The 21776-nt window shown below is 35.5% G+C and overlaps 1 protein-coding gene across 1 annotated transcript; it reads left to right on the top strand.

The window, feature by feature from the left end:
* Positions 1-54: 54 nt before the first annotated feature.
* LOC114154141 (SEC14-like protein 2) lies at positions 55-21456 on the top strand. The gene is made up of 12 exons (XM_028032968.1): positions 55-410; positions 2919-2994; positions 7507-7550; positions 7896-7958; positions 9025-9213; positions 10273-10368; positions 10444-10504; positions 10835-10918; positions 12016-12122; positions 18424-18563; positions 19347-19516; positions 19597-21456. The coding sequence occupies exons 1-12, from the start codon at positions 357-359 to the stop codon at positions 19797-19799; spliced, it is 1287 nt and encodes a 428-aa protein (XP_027888769.1). The 5' UTR covers positions 55-356; the 3' UTR covers positions 19800-21456.
* The last annotated feature ends 320 nt before the right edge of the window (positions 21457-21776 follow it).

The following is a 21776-nucleotide window of genomic DNA, read 5'->3' as shown; positions in this document are numbered from 1 at the left end:
TTTGGTCCTTGGTGGCCTCCATACAGAGAGGCGGATCATCCATTTTATCTAGTTGCGCCTTCTTCCTGCGGCGGAGTGACATCTCTTGTTCCCTCGCAGATCTTTGGCCGAGTCTGTCGGTTAAAGTGATCACCTGCTGGCGTTGCGTCTGTGAGGGTCGTGTTTACATTTTTTCCTCCTCCTTTTCGTTTTCCACCTCCAGGCCGCCGTCAGCGGAGGGTAACAGGAGACTGCGGCCGCACACGAGCATCACGGGGCGGCGTCAGACACGGAGAACCGGCCCGCAGTTAACGGCGCCTGTCTGTGGATTTGACTTTGAATAAGCGCTGCCTGTCCGCCAGCTTTAGGTCTGAGACATGAGCGGAAGAGTTGGAGACCTCAGTCCTAAGCAGGCTGAGGCGCTGGAACAAGTAAGTTTTATTTTTATGAATTAAAAAGCTCTCCATAATGTTTGTCTCTAGTTTTACTCTTTTTTTTAATCCTGCTTATTTTAGTTAATGTCAATCAAGAAGTGTGGAAAAGCTTAATATCTGCTGACATGCAGTTTACCGCTCCCATAATTTTGATCCCTTATATCGGTTTTGGATGCACTTCCACACTATAAAGGCTTTATAGTATGAAAACACTCAATTTACTACTTTTATAAGAGAGTAATAGGAAGCTACTATAAAAACAATTATGGGCATATTTACATCAGCTTATCAATTGGTGGCTCTTCTGGAAACGTAAACATCTCTGTTTTGTCATTTACAACCACAAATTTCAGTCTTTTAAATTGACCAATGGACCAACAGAAGGTAGTTCAGAGCTGAGGTGGAGGTTTTCAGTTACAGCTGCAAGTCTTTTAGGGTATCTACTTACCAGCTTTGCACAGCTAGAAACTGAACTTATTGCTAATTTACAAAAAAGGTCAAATATTTCATCTATGAAGATCAATTTTCAACACATCCGCTCTGTATTTAGGTCCATTCATCTACCTATGAACTCAGATCCAGAATCTATGAAATGTCCATTCTTCTATGGCACAAGTTTAGTGCCAAAATTAAGACTATTAAGCACATAGTATTGGCTATTTCTTGTCGCTAGAGGCTATATCCATTCTTAAACGTGCTTTGATTAATGATGGGCTGACTCGACCGAAAAGGTGCCTTACTCATTTGTGTTAGCTTTGGAGAGGCTGGTAACTAGCATGCTTAAACTGGTCAGCCTATCTGTGCTAATGGACACCTGAATGAGTAGCCAGCCAGTGGGTGACCCCACCAATGACTAGGCTTGCTAATTGTTAGCTTCTCCAGCATTAGCCTATCTGCGTTAATGGACAGTAGAGGAAGTAGGGTAATCCAGTGGGGATGCTAGCCTCCCCAAAGCTAACGCAAGTGAGTAGTCACCTGCTCACTACCCAACACGGTCGCTTGGTAGCTAGCTCAAGAACAGATGTAGCTTCCTGTAACAAGGATGTAGTCGTCACTGTATGCGCAAAAGTCTTAATTTTGGCTCTAAAGCAAAACAAAAAAAATTATTTTGCCTACTTTGAGATTTGTTTTGCCACGCTTCCATGAATTCAGGGCTTTGTGTTGGTTTAACCCAATAAAACTTGTGGAGGTTTGTTATTGTAAGATGAGAAAATGTGGGGAAACTTCAAGAATCATGAATACTGAATGAGGTAACAACTAAAATACTTTTAAATCTCATAAACCATGTAAAATTCCTAACTTTTTACCAGACGAGAGATAAACAAAATCCCCAGCATGTTTCAGCTCCTCAGGGAGTCCAACAGTTCGTCTTAAAGAGACAGTACAGCATCGTTACAAAAGTAACAGGACACGGTAAACATCATGTCCGACAAAAATGCCCAGAGCTTTAGGATGATGGGAATCGGTTCAGTTTTAGCAAACATGGAGGAAAGCTTACAGATCTTCAGAGGCAGCCTGGAGATTTTCTGGAAACTTCCCAAAGTAATTCAAGGTCTTCAGACGCATCGTAAAGCTGCAGCGTGCAACGACATGCATCGAACCTTTGTTCCAGTTTAGGCGAGGCGCCCGATGAATCTCAACGTCACGCCTGGTGCGTGCCTGAATCCTCGACCCTGAAACAATAGATCAGTGTGGGAAAACCTCACCAGTCCAACCAGTGCTCCCTCCAGCTCCAGACTGGCTGAGACTAAACGCAGTGACGCTCCCAGACATATGAAGAGTAATTTCAATCTGGGGCGTCCAAACGTTTTGAAATGGAAGCCTCACAGTGTATCTGCTTAGTTATGAAAAATGCAAAAACAATTTTATAGTAAAAGCTAATTAAATACACAAAATCCTGATTTAATGTCATAGCCTGATAAAGTAACTCTGCATTAAAAGTGTCATTATTTACAAATAATGATAATTAATCCACATTTTAATGCAACTTTTAATACACTTTCAGTACCAATTTAATGTAACTTTGGATTAAAAGTGTCACTTACCAAATAATGCAAAGTTTTAATGAAACTTTTAATGCAACTTTGCATTAAAATGTAATTATTTACTGAATGACACGTCATGACAACAGTTGTAAACGTTCATAAAGTCTCCTTCATGTACATGTCAGGTGTCATTTCATGTTTATGACAGTATCATGTCAGTCTTCTGCACTCTGTCAAATAGAGCGTCATTTATTTAGCTTCATTTAATGAATGGGTGCGCCCGATTCAGTTAAGAGTTCCTGGATGTTTGTGGTGTGATGTATTTGTAATAAAGTTTTGTTTTATTTAAAGTGTACTAAGACATTTGCACTAGAAGCTAAACCCGACAATATTTGGTCAGATTTTGTGTTTTTGCAGTGTTGAAACAATAAATCTCTGCTCTTTATGTAAATTTCTTTATGAAATTGTACCTGTGAGGTTCGGTTTGAGCTAACATCTACTTCTGTTTATCTGTTTTTAGTTTCGATCGAAGGTACAAGACATTCTTCCTCAACTTCCTGCACAGCATGACCACTTCCTGTTGCGCTGGCTCCGAGGTGAGCTAATCACTCCTCCTGCTCTTATTTATTGATTTTAATTTTAAATCAACCTGGGTTTTCAGGAGCCTCTACCACGGGGAGCACCGCAAAAACACAAAGTATCTTTTGTCTAGTTTCTTAGTTCACTTGAAATAAGACAAAACTAAATTACAAGTAATTTTTCCAAAAGAAATAACAGCTTGTTTTCTGTAAATAATCCCTTAATATTGATGAAAAAGTTCTAGTTCCATTGGCAGATTATTTCAGTTATAACAAGACATTTTCCCATGTTAAAATTGAATTAATTGTACTTAATTTTAAAAAATGTCTCTATTGCATCTGCAACCTGCTTTTGCTTTTATTTGGGAATTCGTAAGGAAAATCAGCGTTTTTGCTCTTTAAGCGGAAAGCAGAAGCTGCTGCAGTTAATTACATGAAACTGAGATGCAACTCAAGTGAGGAGAGTTTGCAGAAGTTGACAGAGAAACTCTTGATTTCAGCTGAACTTATAAACGCTGATCGATTATCTGCTGTTTGACGTCATTTTGCATCAAGTCTTAACCACTAAATTAAAACATGTTGTTCCGCTGTGAGATGTGCATGAAAAATGTCCGTCGCGCTGTTATGTCTTTTCAGATTTGGGATTAAATTAAAGATGAGAAAACTGCAGATTGCATACGATGTGTAAATGATGTTTTATTCGTAGATATAAATCCAGGAAATTTGGTTTCTGTCATTTCTTTTAAGTTGCAAGAGAGGATTAAATTAATTTATTTAATGTATTGGCCACATTTTCCTGTGTTTTTTTTATTATTTTATTTGTTATATTACACAGATTCTGAAAAATTTATAAGGTGCACATTGGCAAGGAGTTGCAAATTATTCTGATGTTTGTAATTTATAATTGTAATTATTACTACTATTATTATTATGAGTCCATAGATTTTCTTGTCTTGTTACGAGAGTCAGTTTGTAATCATTTTGTTTATGCATTCTAATTTATTTGTTTGTTCTTAACCCAGTAAATTGAACAGGCTCATGAATACCATAACATGCTTTTAATTACAAATTTCTGATATTTACTGAGTCGGTAAGTAATACATTTCATTAAATTAAGACAAAGAGTAGGATTAAATAAATGTTAACTTCCTCCTGCTCCTTTTCAAACAAACATCGTGGTAAAACTAATTATTTTGTTCTTGGTTATGCTTGTTTTCTTGTTTTTAAAAAGCAGTTTGAAATAAATAAATAAAAGTGGTTGACTGGATGCCAGCAGTGATTGATTAGCCCGTGAACGCCAGGCTGCGCCCCTGCTTGAGGCTGAAGCAGCAGATATGAAGTCGTCGTTGTGGGAGGAAACGGGAGGCTAAAGCAGAGACCCAACAATCTGAGTATCGATCTAATCCAGAGCTAATCTCATTAGGACTGGACTACTGTAGCTGCAGGAGTCTGCTGCTCTGTTCAGGGGTTAGAAGATATTAAGAAATTGTTTCTTACCAAGAACTCGGCAGCATTGAAGGCTCTTTGTTCTCCTAATTAAGCTTCGTTCAGTTATGAAATGCCAGCTTTGGCCTCTGGGAAACGAGGAGTCGCAGCTCCGAACATGAACAATAAAGCTCTGTTACTGTGATAAATGCGCTAAATAGTTAAAGTTATGTCACCCTGGCACTTAGGTAAAGTTAAATTTACAGTTTAATGTTGCATAAAAATAAGATTTAACACAAAAAGCCTGACTGCACTGCAAAAACACAAAATCTCACCAAGTATTTTTGTCTAGTTTTAATCCAAATATCTTATTTGTCCTATTTCAAATGTACTGACTTACAAGTAGAAAGAAATAGGAGCTCATTTTAAGTAAATAATTCCTTAGCATTGATAAAAAAGTAGCAAATTATTTAATCTATAACAAGACATGTTTCCCATGTTATAAATAAATTAATCTGCCAACTAGAACTAGAATCTTTTAATCAATAGGAAGCTATTATTTACTTAAAGCTTTTATTTCTTTCTGAAAAGTTACTTGTAAGTTAGTTTTGACTTCTTCCAAGTGTAATAACATTAGACATTTTGTGTTTTTGCAGTGTAATGATGCAATAATTTGGATTTTAACAACACAGTACAATCAAACGGTTAAAAAATAACATTTTAAATGATTTCCAATGCGCGGTGGCAGTTTGTGCATAAAAGACGCACCAGACAATATTCTGAGAATTTAGTTTCTCAGAATATTAGAAAATTAAGACCAATAGAATATTTTTAAATAGAGCTAATATATGTTCGACAAAGTCATGGGGACAGATTTGTACTTCTACCACATTAGGTCATCACTTGTTCATCAAAGCATTATAATGGAAAGTTGAGTGGAAGGAAAAGAAAAATTTTAGCCTGTTTAATAGTTTGGGGAGATTCTCTGAAGTTGGTCTAATGCTCTGAGTTTCCTCAGAATAAAATCAGAAACAGTTGGGATGGACGATAAGGCTGAAATACTTATTACAATATAAACGTTTCATATCAGTCAAATATTGATAATTATTGATTAGGTTTTTGTTTTAAATAGGCGGCGTGGCTAGTCCTAGTTTTCACCCCACACCATTGTTGTTTTTGTTTTTAAGCAGTTATGAGGCAAATTGGAGAAACTTAAACTGCTCCTGCGGCAGTTACTCAACAGGCTGTTGCTAGGTAACCAAGAATGACTGAGTTGCTAGGTAACCAGAGAGTGCGTTAGCTGATTCCACCGACTTTGCTTAGCTAGCTATGAGAGGTTGAGAAGTCATTTCCCACAATGCTGTGCGGTTCTGGATCGGAGTTCATTGTTGAATATTGAATTTTCTACCAGATCTATTGACCATCTATTGATATTGATAATGAATTACTAGGCTAAATATGCTAAATAAAAATCATAACGTTTTATTGCTGCTCTGACACAAAGGGATAAAGAAAGTGATTTCAGAGGAAAATTAGTTTGGAGATAGAACATGCAAAGTCTGCTTGGACTTTACTGTACAAAGAATCACAAGCGGGTTCTGTCAGATATAGCCTCTGTTTGGAGGAGGATTGAATTTATAAAATATCTAAATAAATGCAGCAGTGTTAGCCAACAAACAAACGTGTAAATTGGCTCCATCATCCAGAGAACCAGGTGACGTTTGGTCACATTCCCACTTACCAATGAGAGCAGCGGCTAATGCAGGTGATGTCTTATCAAGGCCAAAGTGTAAGGAAATCAATCAGATCTGTGCCGGCCATAAAGATAATAAGAGCTTTATTATTAATCATTTGATCAGTTTCTCTGTACTTGAGTAAACATTTTTCCAAATACTTTTTACTCTCACTTGAGTAAAATATGTTGAAGTAGTGCTACTCTTACCATTTTCAGGTACGCTATTCACCAATGGGAATTTGCTAAAGTCAAAAATTAGCTAGAAAAAACTGTTTGAGATTTCAGTCAGACTTCAGAAAACCTAAAATCTGCTTTTATTTAATTTACTAAACCTTGTTAAAGCATGCTGAGGATAGGTGGAATATTTTTTTTAATTATTTTTTTTTATTTGAGCCCAAATAAATTTGCTATTATTTTAATGACGTTAAAAAAACTCTTTAATTCTTTAGTATCTGCAATAACTTTATTCTTTCTTTCTTTCAAAAAAAGTATTTATTTAATAAAAATTATTGTTGGTTTATTGTTGGGAACTGAAAAACCCCCAACAATTTTTAAAGTTTTTCTTATTATTTATTTATTTTAGGCCCACAATTACTTTTGACTTGATTATTTTGTCCAAAATAACAAAACGTTTGGACGCCCCTCTAAGTTATTAAAGGAAGCGTGACACGTCGCCTTTAAAGCTAAGGAAGAGGCGTTAGCGACGCCTCCTCGTTTTAACGGTGGGTCAGTGAATGCAGCATAATCCAGCGCTCATCTCGCCGCGCTGCCAGACGGTTAATCACCTTACAGAGAGTCTTAGACATTGAAGTGTCCACTCTGCTCTCCACCGGTGGTTTAATAACTGGTTATAAAAACAGAAAAGTGGATATTTTTAATTCATTGCTACCTTCTCTGAATTACACAAATATCTAAACTCCAGTAGTTGAATCTGGATTGAATTATTTTTGCTCTGATTCATTAAGGTACAGTTTATTATTTGTGAAATTTAATTTCTGGGATTTTCAGTTTTCCCAAAAATAGAATGAAGAGACAAAGATTTGACAGAGAAAACTTGGGTAAATAGAAGAATAAAGTCTTAAAGTACATATGTGTTATTTTTTCCTGTAAGACATGAAAAACTGCTCATTTCAACACTTTATGAAAACTCTTTCCGTTCCAGCGTTAATCTGTAATCTCATAATCTGCAACGTGAAAACGTCTGAGATTGTTACATTTGATTGTTCAGCGTCTCAAAACTGTCTTGACTATTTTTCAGTTTTTCCATAATTATTTTTAGAGCTACAGAAAAATTAAAACCGCAGGATGAGTGTGTAATCCCAGATTAAGACATTTTTCACCAGATTAAACCTCTGCCTCTTCTGTTTCAGCGAGGAACTTCAATGTGCAGAAGTCAGAGGCCATGCTGCGAAAGGTAATGCAATATTTCGCATTATTTAATAATCTGCAGCAAATTACACAAAGGAGCTAAAAACAAACACATAGTTTTTATTAATTAATCTGTGGAGGCGCTCCTAGCTGCAGGCGAGGCTCCAGATTATAGCGGGTAGAGGGGGGTGAAGGTTCACAAACTGAGTCATCACTGCACCCAGAGGCAGATAAGACACAGACAAGTGATTAAATAAAGACCTGTGGCAGGTTAAGATTACCGGTTGCATCATTTACAGCTAATCTGCCTCCACTAATCTGCAGGACATGTGAAAATCCGCCATGCTAATGCTAATGTTTAAGCTAAACACAAATAAATCTTCTGTTTCAGCACCTGGAGTTCAGGAAACACATGAAAGTAGACGCAATAATCACCGACTGGCAACCACCAGAGGTAAAACGCAAAAAGACAAGCACTGGCTGCTGCGTTTCCCTCAGAGATAAAACTGTCCAAATCGAAATTATGATAAAGAAATTAGCTTAAACAACGTTGATAAAAAAGTTTTAGTATTAATTGGGATCATTGGAGATGGAAAAAAATAATACGTGGAGCAATGTATGCAAAAACCTTAGAAAGTTTGAGATTTATCCAAGAAAATAGAAATTTCTTTGTTTGAAAAGTTGAAAATTTTGGGGAAAAAATACTAAAATGCTGAGATTGTCATAAATTTTCAAGAGAAAAACTTTCAAGAAAATTGCTTCAATTTGCTCCAAAAAAGTGAAATTAATGTAAATAATTTTCAAGAGAAAAACTTTGAAATTTCTGACTTTAACAAGTTGAAAATTTGTTTGAAAATTCCCCAAAGTATTGATATTAATCTTAGAAATTTTCAGGACAAAAAATCGAGGACATTTTTGAGTTTCAAAAGTCAAGAATTAATAAAACAAATCTGAAATTTTGAGACTGAAGACGTGGAAATTTTTGACTTTGGAAACTTGAAAAATTGCTAAAAATAATTTTGAAATTTTGAGTTTAATCTCAGAAATGTTCTAGAAAAAACAAGGAATTTTATGAGCTTCAAAAGTCAAAAATGTGCTGGAAACCTCCAACCAAAAGTTTGACATTTTCTCAGGGAAAGAAATTCTGGAATTTCTTTTTTTTTATAGAACTTCTTTTTTTTTTTTTGCTATCAAATTTTTGACTTTTCAAACTCTTCAAAATTTTTGGGAGAAATGTACTCCATTTTTTCTATCTATAATGGTTTTAATATGCCACTATGGTTTTGCGGTAGTATGATGTGGTTTTTCTGCCATATCAGAAGAGATATGGCAGAAAAACCATTAATTTAATTTAAACTTAAATTGAGTTTAAGTTTATTTTCATATATAATTGTTTTTTGTTTGATTGTTGTTTTTACATTAGCAGAATATAGACAAAGATTTGTGCACATTTATAATGGAAACGCAGCTTCAGGTCTTCAAAAATCAGCTGTGTGATTCAAAATGGCTGCCCCCTGTAGGTGATAGAGAAGTATCTCTCAGGAGGAATGTGTGGCTACGACCGCGAAGGGAGCCCCATCTGGTACGACGTGATTGGGCCCGTGGACCCCAAAGGACTCTTCCTGTCTGCGTCCAAGCAGGACTTCATCAAGTCCAAGATCAGAGACTGCGAGATGCTGCAGAAGGAATGCAACCTGCAGTCAGAGAGAGTAAGAGCAAAGGTTGCTAACGCTAAGGTGGACACTCGGTCCAGAAGGCTGCCAGCTTAAAGCATGGAAACTTACGACAATATATTAGGGCATAGAAGATGGAAAAAATGAGAAATTTCCACCAAAAAAAATCAGAAATTTTGAAATTAATCTGAGAATTTCTTCAGAAGAAATATGGAAATTTTATAGCTCAAAAAGTCAAACATTTGCTAGATAAACTCAGATATTTTCAGATTAAATTAAGAAATAATAAAAAAAAAACTAAAATATTTCTGAGTTTGAAAAGTTGAAAATTTGCTAGAAAAAAATCTGAAATTTTGAGATTAATCTGAGAATTTATTTGAGAAAAAAAAACCCAAGGAGATTTCAGAACTACGAAAGTAAAATATTTGAGAAAAAAACTCAGAAATTTAAAATTTTTTTTTGAAAAACATGGACATTTTCTACATTTGAAACTGAAATTTCCATATTTTTTTCTAGAAAATATCTGAGCAAACTCAAAATGTCGTGAGATCCATCCATCCATTTTCTAATCCCCAGTGGGGTCAGGAGGTGCTGGTGCCGATCTCCAGATAACGTTCTGGGCGAGAGGCGGGGTACAATGTCGTTCAATTCAAGATCTTTGAAGCAAATTTTTGACTTTTTAAATTCTGAAATTTCCACACACAAAAAAATTTGAAAATTCTCAAATTAATCTGATAATTTCTTAGTTTTTTGGCAAACGTTTTGATTTATTTTTTTCACAAAAAATTACAATTAGTTTTGTTTGTTAATTTGTACTATTTTCTCCACCATTTAGAGTATCAATAAATGTAAAAAATATTCTTAAATATGGTTATTTTGTGTGGTTTAATGACACAAACCACACTTCTTTATGTGATTGGTGACCTAAAGAACTGCATTACAAATGAGAATATTTGTCAGAGTAGTTTTTTGGATTTATGAAATGAAGTAATAAGTAGCTTAACTTTTCTCGCAATAGTAACACCATGTTATCCCTTTTTCTCCATCCTGTAAGTTTTGTTGTTTTTATTATTATTATTCTGTGTTGTGTTTTAGCTGGGCAGGAATATCGAGTCAATCACGATGATCTACGATGTTGAAGGTCTGGGACTGAAGCACTTATGGAAACCTGCGATAGAAACATATGGAGAGGTGCAAAGCGACACAAACTGCGTAATTCTCTCTTAAGATGAACAATTTGCTGATTTTCTGCTGTTTCTCCTCCAGATCCTCCAGATGTTTGAAGATAACTACCCAGAAGGCCTGAAGAGGCTGTTTGTAATTAAGGGTAAACTTATTTTTTTTAAAATATAAAAAATTATAAATAATGAAACTAACTTCATGTACCCAATTTATAAATAACAATGTATTTAATTTAGTCTTTGTACACTTGATAGTACGGGTTTAACTGTTCATAGTTTAGGGTTGTAAAAAACACATAAGAACCACTTATTGAAAGTTTTTTTATTTTAAATATGCGGATATATTTAACTTTGTATGTATATTTCTAACCACTTGTTTAAGTGAGAAAATCCAAAGTAAAGTCAAACCTGTGCTCCATGTATGCTTGCAACATACTTATTATTTTACATTGTTTTCTATGTTTTTCCTCCTTTAGCTCCTAAGCTCTTTCCAGTGGCCTATAACCTCGTCAAGCACTTCCTGAGTGAAATCACGCGACAAAAGATCAACATCCTGGGGGGTGAGATGTGGACACGTCACTCCAGAGCTTGTTTAAATTACATTTTAGGATTTGTGCAGTGATGCTATGATGTTTTATTGTCTTTTAAATTGTTTTATGTTGTTGAAAGCCCATCTGCATTGCAAATTAGCCAAGGCTGTAAATGTTATAGTGTTCTATTTTTGTTAATACTCAACCAATGCACATAAACAAAGAAAGAAAGAAAGAAAGAGCTGTACAGTGTCTCAAAAATATAGCCAACAATAATATTGCTGCTATTTGAAATTCAATTTCATATTGGCTGGGGATGCTAATAATTAATCGACTTACGATTAATCGATGGTTAATGATTCATTTAATAAAAATTTGTACCAATAGATTAACTATTAAAGTCCGCATAGACCGGTTTTTTAGTGTTGTAGTGTGGCCTCCATCCAGCAGAGGGCGTCGCTGATACAGAAACAAAGATGGCGGCTGACCATGTGAGATGAAAATCTCACCTTAAGCGGTTCAGTTTTGAAATATAAGCAGTCTGCAAGCTCCGTAAGTTTCACAATATTTTTTAATACACAAATACAGCATATTTTGAAAAATTTAGCTCTACAGGTTATAAAACGACGGCCGACTATCTGTACAAAAGAAAACTCAGGGTTTTAAGAAAATGGCGGCTTATATGTTAACCATTAGACTATTGACCAGATAAATCAACTTCATTAATCAATACCTTTCATCCCTAATCCTGACCGATTTAATACATTTAAGTTTCAGCCCGGCCTCTTACTTTGGAAAATATATAATCTGAAACTGTTTCTAATTAACTGGAGTTAAATTAATCAGCCACGCAACTGGCAGACTCTGCGCAACATAACACTGAACTATGTTGTTCAGTGATTTATGGTATCTGTTACACTTGTGCAACAAATACCATAAATCAAAACGGCGCACAGTGTCAAAGCACATGGCATCACTTAACCGTGGTTAAATGATACCAGCATATCGTTCTCACATTTTTACATCTTTTCATAGACTAAACATGGTTGTTTATGTAAAGAGGACCTGGACGTTTATTTATATTGTGCTGTAACTGTAAACACATGCTATACTGGGTTTTTTTTCAGGAAACTGGCAGGAGGTTTTACTGAAGTACATCGATGCAGAAGAGCTGCCGGCCATTTATGGAGGGAAGGCGACGGATCCTGATGGAGATCCTCGCTGTCGGACCAGGGTGAGTCAGCAAACCTGCTGCTGCTGATTATTTCATGCAAGAAGTGGCTGATGAGTTGGAAAAGATAAGTATCTAGAGCAACAAAAATAGATCTCTGGCTCATTGATTCTAGGAGCAGCGTTTGCCCTTTTAGTTTCTGACTTTCATTACATTGTGGCACTTTTTCCCCAGTTGTACTTAAAACATTTTGATCAGTTTTAGGTACATTTATCATAATTGTAGCATAAATGTTGGCCATAATCTAGCCTTTCCTCAGCAGATTCAGCCATTTTAGCCTTTCAGACCTTTGATACCACCTTATGGGTTTTCTGATCTTGATTAAATATCAGTTCTTAATCACACCTGCAGTAAAACGGCTTTCATCAACTTCAGTAAGGTTATCTTGACTTAAGCTGACTGGTGTACTCTGCTCTGTCGTAGTTCAACAAGCAATAAAAGACAAAAAGTAGCAACTAATAAGGCCATGCGAATGCAGGGATTTCCTAGAAACAAACAGAAACTGTGGAGGCAACTGGTACCAATTTGAACGGCGGGGCCAGTCCAGCAGCAGAGCCCATTTTCAGTCGTGTTTTGATCAGAACTGGTTGGAAAAAAAACAACTGGGTGCCGTTTCCGCATGTTTGTCACATTGCAACACAAAGTTCAGCAGGTTTTATGGAGCAACACAAAGTGGAGCATAATTGCAAAGTGAGTGGAAAGTATTTCAAATTACTGCCCAATCCCACCAGGATGTCTTCCACTGAGAAGACTTTGGGTTGGACTCTCCAATCTCTGGTTCTGTGGTCACCAAGATGGTTTACAGGGAACATATTATGCAGACAGTTTAGATGTTTTTATGGTTACATTTGGTCTCTACTGCTTCTAGAAACAGCTGAAGCATTAAAAATAACCCCGCCAAGCAGTTTTTAGGCAAGAAGTTGATGCTTTTTGGTGTCTGGAAAATGAACCGTTACAAAAAGTTTTGGAATGTCATAAATCAGCAGGCGCTGCCCAGTTACCTAGCAACCCTAGAGCAAAGTTTCACCCATCACCTAGCAACCCATGCAGAGATCCAGTATGTTTGGTCAGCTGGTTTTGAAAATCGGACTAACCTTGTCTGGTGTGAATGCACCAGTAATCTGACCTGCTGAAACTTCCCCCTGACCTCTGAGTTGGGTTCTCTGGTCTCCAGGATTCTGTTTGTTTGCTAATAAACCTTTGAAGCTTTCACAGAACAGATGATTTATACTGAGATTAAATCACATGCAGTTGGACTCTGTTTACCAGTAAGGTGAATTTAAAGTAAGCTGTACTGGGTCTGTTGCTGGACTGGGTTTTATTTGAGGAATGAGGGTGCAATATAAGCACATTGTTTACTTGTAAACAATTTAGAAAAACTTGTAGCATTTCTCTCACTCCACCATTATGTACTGATTTTACATAAAATCCCCCAAAACACATTTAACTTTGGCTGTTAAGTGAGAAAATGTTAGAAAGCTTAAGTGTCTCTAATATGTTTGTAAGTAGCTGTAAATGTAATTGATAAAGATGTAATCTTGACACATTTTGCTCTGATATGTTTAATTTAGGTGAGAATAAATGGAGAAAGCTTGTAGAGCTCTTTAGGACTCTGGGTTGTTTTCTGGTCAGTTTATTTGGAAAAACATCTGGAATGCTGACCGACTTTAACGACGTAATCCGAGACGTTTATGAGTTCAGAGAGAAGCAGATGCAAATTTTAAGTGTTTACAACAGGCTTCCTTTTCAAACATTAACTCAATGATGCTTTTACTAATGTTACATCAGTAGCAGGTATCAATGAGATACAATATGTTGCATATAAAACAAGAGAGATGGTTTATCAAATATGTTGTTACTGGATGCCAGTCTGAGTCCAACTTCAGCCACTCAGCCTGCTGTAGATCTAAAAAGATGAAATAAATCAAATAGCTGCTTTGAATTGTTCTGGATATGCATTTACTTTCGTCTTTTGCTCATGTAGTTTATTGCAGCTTTGCTTTGCTAAAGACTGCCTGGAGCACATGAAATATTGCATATTTACATTTGACTTGCAAAGTTTGGTTTATGCTAGCTCTGTAACTGCCAGATTTACCTGCTCTGACCAAGCACCTTAAATAAAGAAATAGATTTCCATAAGCCATCCTGGGGTCCTAATCTATGTAAATCTCACAGGATCATTGAATGTTTGGATAATATCTAGGCTGTTTTAATATTCGATACAACAGGGGTGTCCAAACGTTTTGTTATATGAGCCAAAATTGTCAAGTGGAAAAAACTTTTTCTCCTTTTCAAAAATAAAATAAAGTGGCAGCACTTGAAGTAAACAAATAAAGTGGTCTGTTATTGTAGATACAAAACTTAGTTTTACATGTCCAGCCTGTAACAATAACCAATAAATTAGTTAATTTGTAAGACAAATTAAAAAAATCTCAATAATTTCCATTTGCATTATTTATCGTTTTTCATTTTTCTCTCTTTCTACTAGAAACTGGATAGTAAAGCTTTTCAGTCTGGTGGTTTCGCCTCGACAATTTTGCTTAGAGACTTCATAATTCATTTTATTGGTTGTTTCTGTTGTTTTTGTTTATTTATTTTGGAATATTTAAAATGTCTTCCAGTTAAATGTTCACCAGAGTTTAAAGTTTATTGATCCTTAAAAATGTGTTCTTGCATTATTTTGCCATTATCATTGTATTAAATGAAAATGGTCTCAAAACAACAATTCTTATCGTTTATCGCAATAACTTCTGGAATAATTTATCGTCCAGCAAAATGCATCTTGGCAGCTCTAGCAAAGCCTGTTCCTGCCTGCTGTATAACAGAACTGTTCAGTTCAAAGCCTGTTCCTGCCTGCTGTATAACAGAACTGTTCAGTTCAAAGCCTGTTCCTGCCTGCTCTATAAAAGAACTGTTCAGTTCGCCGTCATGCTGCTCCTCTCCTGCCTCGCTTTGCTTCAATAGGAAAAGCAAATCAATAAAAATCTCCCTGCCAGATCAGATTCTCTGTAGCTGATGCAGTAAAGGCATGGGCCGGTCTGAGATCCTCAACTATCATGAACATTACACCATTTCATTTTATTTACACAAACATTTAAAGTAAAACGATATGTTGTCTTTCTGCTTTTTGTAGTTACAGGTAACGTAAGGCGTGAAGGGCGGCGCAGTTTTAGCTTCTAATTCGCAACTTGCATGTTTTATGTATTCTGAACGGCTGATATTGTATTTCTTTCGTTTGCTATGCTGAGTTTAAGAAATGTTTAATATAACAATATTATCTGCCAGCTGTATTACGTACTGACTGAATAAACAGGAAAATCATGGTTTTCTCACATTAATAAACTTGGACATATTTATAAAATATAACCAAACAGAAACCTCTGAGGTTGCTAAATACAAAAATATTAAGTGAAATTTAAGGGGCTTGTTGACTGTTAACATTTCAAAACAGAACTTCATAAAGTGCAAGTTTCATTCCAAATTAGGTTTAAAAAAGAGGATCTGTTAGAAGGAAAGTTTAACAATAATCTCAGAACTTTTTTTTCTGAACTCCAAAGGTCGGATATTTGCGAAGAAAAAAAACTTAAAAACTTTTAGATTATTGTCAGAAACTTTCTAGAAAAATTAGAAAGTTGCTGAATTCGAAATCGAACATTTGCTAGAAAAAAACAGAAGTTTTTTAGATGAATCTCTAAATTTTTGACTTTTCAAATTGTGATATTTCCATTTTTTTTCTATAAAATTTATGAGATTAATCTCTGTTTTAGTGGAAATTTACTCTTGTTTTTTTGTTCTTCCACGCCATCATACAAACCGCACTCTGACTCTGGCATGACCCCCGCCGTCTTTATTTCTGTATCAACCCCTTAAGAATGGCCAGTGACGCCCTCTGCTGGATGGCGGTCAAACTACAATTCTGAACGAAAGTTTAAGCAGATTAAACGAAAGTTTAATTGACTGAAACTAATTCCAATCTATCAAACCATTGATCGTGAATTATTTGTTTTCATCCTCACTCTGAAATGCGACTCATTGATCAGGTAACTGCCCATGCCTAACGTAGAGCCAACCCAGTAGAAGCTGCTCTATGAACTAATCATAAAACTGATTCGTGTTTGTGGCTGTTTCTTCAGATAAAAAATTGGGCCCAAGACAGATGAAGAACTCGAAGATTCAAATTGATTTTGTCTTCGTTCAGGATGCTTAGGATTAACTCGGCCTCTAAATGTTTTGGGTTTAGCTTCTCGCCGGTCAGCTAGCTGTGTCCATCACATTGTTCGGTGATGTTTTGCTTAGTTTGGGACCTGACCTCTGTTCACCTTGTTCTTACATGATAACGCACCAAACGCAGCGTCGTCTAGTCATTGATCTTACAGCACAAGGAGGACATTTATCAGAAAGCATTATCTGTCACGAGGGTTAAATTTAACTTTTAGGTCTGTTAAATACATTTTTATTATCATTTTAGATTGCATTATTAAGCAACTGTACTAAATATGTTCTGTTGCTTTGTTGTTTCATTTAGGTTAGCATAAATCACTTGATAAATAATTGTAAACTGCAGGAATCAAAGTGCTAATATTATTTAAAGTGCACTGCAGACTGACGTGAAACTGTTTTTTTTTTTTCTGTGTTTGGTTGGATAATTGACCCGTAAAATATTTAATTATAATAAAAACACCTCATTGGTTTTTAGAAATTGGCAGAATATCTTTTTTAGAGTTTTGTTTTTGTTAATTTAAGAAGCAGAAAAATATTATTTCAAACAACAAACTATATTTTTAATTGGAAAGTTTCTCCCACTCTAAAGATGATGAAGAAAAAAAAAACATATTTAGCCTAAGAATATATATTTTTGTTTGTTTCTTAGAAAATATTAATGTTGCAAATGAATCCAACCATTAACTTCTTCCTCCTGTAATTATTTTTGAACCAAGGATCACAGTTACAAATTGCAAACATCAGAAATCACTATTTATTTAATTTATTTATTTTTTTTAACTTGAAAAACTTTGAGCCTTATGGATTTTTGTAAGGTATTTTATTTTTTTTAATTCTCAGTTGGTTTTAATTGTGCACAGTTTATGTAATGTGAGAGTTTTAAACATAAACAGCCTTCAGTCTGTTTTTACATGGTTTTTATTGTTTTCTCTTTGTAAGTTTGTCCAGATTAGGGTTGGCAATACGGACTTAAAGTTTTCTCACAATATTTTGTGATACTGATTAAAAACTATTTGTTTATTTTTTTGTGACTGCATGGCACAGCAGTTCTAGCCCCACAAACACAAATATTGTTCTTAAAATTTTTATTTGCTTCTTTAGGACACCAGTCACATAAATAAATGTAATTTAAATAATTTAACTTCACACAGTAACTTCATTCAGTCATATTTTACAGTTTATTGATATTTATTGATGCTTTCATTGAACAGACAGTGGAGAAAATTGTAAAAAAAAAAAAAAAAAATCCCCAAAATACAGACTTTTTTTAAATATTATGATTGAGGATTTATTGTGACAACAATGGGCCTGTCGCAATAAATCAATTGTACAATAAATTAAAACAAGATCAATAATTTCCATTTGCATAATTGATCATTTTTCTCTCTTTCCACCAAAAACTGGATGATAAAAAGTTTTCAGTCTTTGGTCTCAATTAGCCCTTTATTTTGAAGGACAGTTTTGTTTGCAGAAACTTTGTAATTGATTTTATTTGTTCTTTCTGTTGTTTTTATTTTGGATATTTTAAAGTACTTCCAGTTCCAGTGGAACTGAATTTAACTTATTAGAATTTAAAGTTAAAGAATGTGTTCTTGCATTATTATTATAATTTTCATATTACTTGAAAATTATCTCAAAGGAACTGTATTATCGTTTATAGCAATAACTTCTGGGACAATTTATCTTCCAGTAAAATTTATTGTGAAAGGCCCAGACAAAATGATCATAAAATAAAAATGATTGGTGCCCACCTCTAGTCCAGATTACACTTCGTTTTTACTCACTCTCATGTAATTACATTACAGTAGGCAGAGTTCGCACCAGGAAACAATGGCCTGTCCTTTTAGTTGGGTTTATGTATTATAATACACTATTCTGGTTTTATTTGATTGATTTTTGTGTGAATAAATGGAAAAAAGAACCTTTCTGTGCTTCGTGTGACCTGCTGTTGAATGTCTAAATAACATGGTCACAAGCAGTCAGACAAAACGGCATCGTAAGTCAAGCCTCGATTTCTTCTAACCTTCTACTTCCCAAGTTTTCATCGTTCCCTGTATTTTAACCTTTGGTGAATCTTGTGCAGATAAACCATGTTGGACCAGTTCCTCCTTCCTACTACGTGCGGGATCACGTCAACGTGGATTACGAACACTGCCTGACCGTCAATCGAGGTTCTTCCCAACAGATGGACTTTGAGATCTTGTTCCCGGGCTGCGTCCTCCGGTCAGTGTGCTAATGGGAGGGACGTCCGTCCGTCCGTCCGTCCGTCCGTCCGTCCGTCCACCCATTCATCCCTCTTCCCCTCCATCCCATCACCTTGTCCCTAGTGGGGTTGGGAGCTAATGGGACAATTACAGATCAATTTAAAATTACACATGCATAAAGAGAAACAATCTTCCATCCCTTTGGCTTGATACAAACCGAACAAGCAAAACGATGTTGCAAGTAAAACGGGGAACCGCTATTTACTTAACTGAACTATTTAGAAATGATGTTAAATGGATTTATTTATTTTATTTACTTATTTTAATTTTTATAGTTTGCTATGCTGGAGCAAACAACATCCCACCCCCCCAGGCGATCTACAAAGTATTATCTTAAAACCAGCTGGCCAAAATTGCTAAACTCCAGTTGGGTTGCTAGGTAACAGGATGGGCGTGGCTGGGGTTGCTAGGTAACGGGCAGAGTTCCGCTGGGGTCACTAGGTGAAGGTTAGTGCCTGTTGATTTGTGACTTTACATTTCCATTTTCCAGATTCAATAAAAATGTCAACTTATTGTCAGAATACAACCAGGTGTTTGTTTTTTAAACTCTGGTTGTTTTTAGAAGCAATAGATGGAAATATAAAAATGTCCAAAATGTGAAGTTAGCACATTACGTCATCTTTAAATCAGAAATTTTGTGTAGATTAGGAGTTTATGTTCATCTCGAATACTAACACATTCAAGTTAAAGATGATCTCATTACACAGTTTGTATAAATGTTTCCTATCTGCGACTCTTTAAGGTGGCAGTTCGCCTGCGAGGGCGCAGACATCGGCTTTGGGGTGTTTCTAAAAACCAGGAAGGGTGAGTGGAAGAAAGCGTCTGAAATGCAGGAAGTGATTCCCAGCCAGCGGTACAACGCTCACCTGGTTCCTGAGGACGGGTCGCTGACCTGTGAGCTTCCAGGAGTCTGTGAGTCGTCCGACTGTTTACCCATAATCCCCACAACTCAAGATCCTCCCCTTTAAAAGGCTCCACTTCCTGTTGAACAGATGTGCTGAGGTTTGACAACACGTACAGCATCTTCCAGGCCAAACGGGTCAGCTACACGGTGGAGGTTCTGCTGCCGGACCGGCTCCAGTCCCAGCGGGAAGCCCAGACCAATGGGACCAGTGAGGGGACCAGCGAGAAGTCCAGTGAGGGGACCAGCGAGAAGTCCAGCGACCAGCTGCAAGACGCACAAACTCGGCTCTGAAGATAAGTTCAGGATCGATTAAACGATGAAACAAGCACAGCCTGACGTACTTGATGTAAATAGAACCATGCTGCTCTCGCATTTTTACTTGAAAGTCCAGTTTAATGCTACGGCTTGGTACCAACTCTGTTTCAAATGTTTTGTTCAACCAAAAATTAATCAAAAATTAGTTCAAATTATAGTTTTTTTTTTCTCTCCTTCTATTATTTAAAAAAACAATCAAAAATGAATCATGAAGTCTTTGAGGAGTAACAGTGGGCAATAAATATGCAAAGATAAGTTTTGATTTAAAATCAGAAATGAAGTTTTTCAAATCAAATTTGAACTAATAACATTCCTGTTGGTTTGCTAAGAGAAATCAGACTGAATCCAGAAATTGTAGAGCTCTGAATTTTTTTCTTTATGCAGTTCTTCAAACTTTTCAGTCCAGTTCAAAGCATAAGATGCATTCAAACCACCTGGCGTTTAAAGCATCGGCTCCTACCAGGACTAATGGAGGGGTGGCAACAACATTTACATTTCCAGATAGAAAAAACACATTTGTGCTAAACTATATTCCTAGAAAAATATTTACTTAATTACAATTAACTAACAACTTCAAAACTAAAACAATCTGGGCCCAAACAAAATCCAAAAACATCCCCCCCCCTCTCAATCTCAACAATGGATTTTCCCAGTGAGGCTGATTGAAAACACCAGGTCATTTCCATGGCAACGCATGACCAGGTGACCTCAAAGAGACGAGAGAACGATTAAAACAAAATATTAAATAAAGGTATTTACTTCCTCCAAACAAAAGCAACACATTTACCAGATAAATTAGAATATAGGAAGCACAAAAACAGCAACTGTTGGGGAGGAGATCAATTCCACAAGCCACATGTCAAAACGTTCAGTTTGAAGGATTCAATTTGAGATAAAGTGAATTTATTTCATACGTCGGCCATACAAAGAAAATAATAAAATAAAATTACAGGAATAAAGTCATAAACTTACAACTTTATTCTCATGACTTGTATTTTTATTTTCTTAGTGTAGCTCTATTTTGATGTATCAATTTCAAGAATGCTAATAAATGAAGTTTTTCTTTATAATAAAATATAATAAGACTTGGTAACATTTATTTAGTGTCTGTTATGTTTATAAAATCCCTGATGTCAAATTTAACTGCATTGATAGACAATCAGTGACATAATATTATGCAATATTCATCTATTTGCCTAAAACTTTTGCAAACTGTTTTTGCAAATTAGATGTAGAGAAATGCAATCGCTGTTAAGAGAATTAAATGTTATTTTCACAAGAATTGATCATTTAATAACAATAAGCGAATTAATATTATTTTTAAGCATCAATTTGACAAAATGGCTGTTTGAACGAATCTTCCCATCGTCCGTTCCACCAGAGCATCAAAATGTATCAATATATTTGAAGATATGACTGAATGTCATTATTTCATAAGTTTTATATTGAAAGTTAGTCAAGCTCAACCCGGCTACGGACGACGTGATTGGTCTGCAGCTGTGCATGTTAACCAATCAAATGTCAGGATCTATAAAAGCATAGCTTTCTGATAGCTAAATCATTTAACAATTACCTGTAAAATAACTTGGTTATGTTACGATGGTAATGAAATAATTATACAATTTTTTTATTATTTAAAAGATATTTTACGTTACACCTCTTATTAAATTTTCACTTGCAGGAAATTAAAAAAAAATTTTGTAGAAAATTTCAGAGTTGTCATAATTTCAGATTTTTTTCTACCAAACTTTTGACTCTTTAAACTCAAATTTCTTTGGTTTTTTTGTGAAAATTTATTGCTCCCTTTTTTGTACTCAAGCCAAAAAACTCAAATTTTCTAGAATTATTTAAATTAAATACATTTAATTAAAATGTATTTTAATTATTTGAGTAATTAATTACTGAAGTTAATTCTAGTTTTAATTATTGGTTTTCATGTTTAATTTGTGCTTC

This window comes from Xiphophorus couchianus, chromosome 12 (assembly GCF_001444195.1).
Source record: "Xiphophorus couchianus chromosome 12, X_couchianus-1.0, whole genome shotgun sequence".
NCBI lineage: Eukaryota > Metazoa > Chordata > Actinopteri > Cyprinodontiformes > Poeciliidae > Xiphophorus > Xiphophorus couchianus.
The sequence above is the reverse complement of the archived record's forward strand: the minus strand, read 5'-3'. Positions and strand labels throughout refer to the sequence as shown.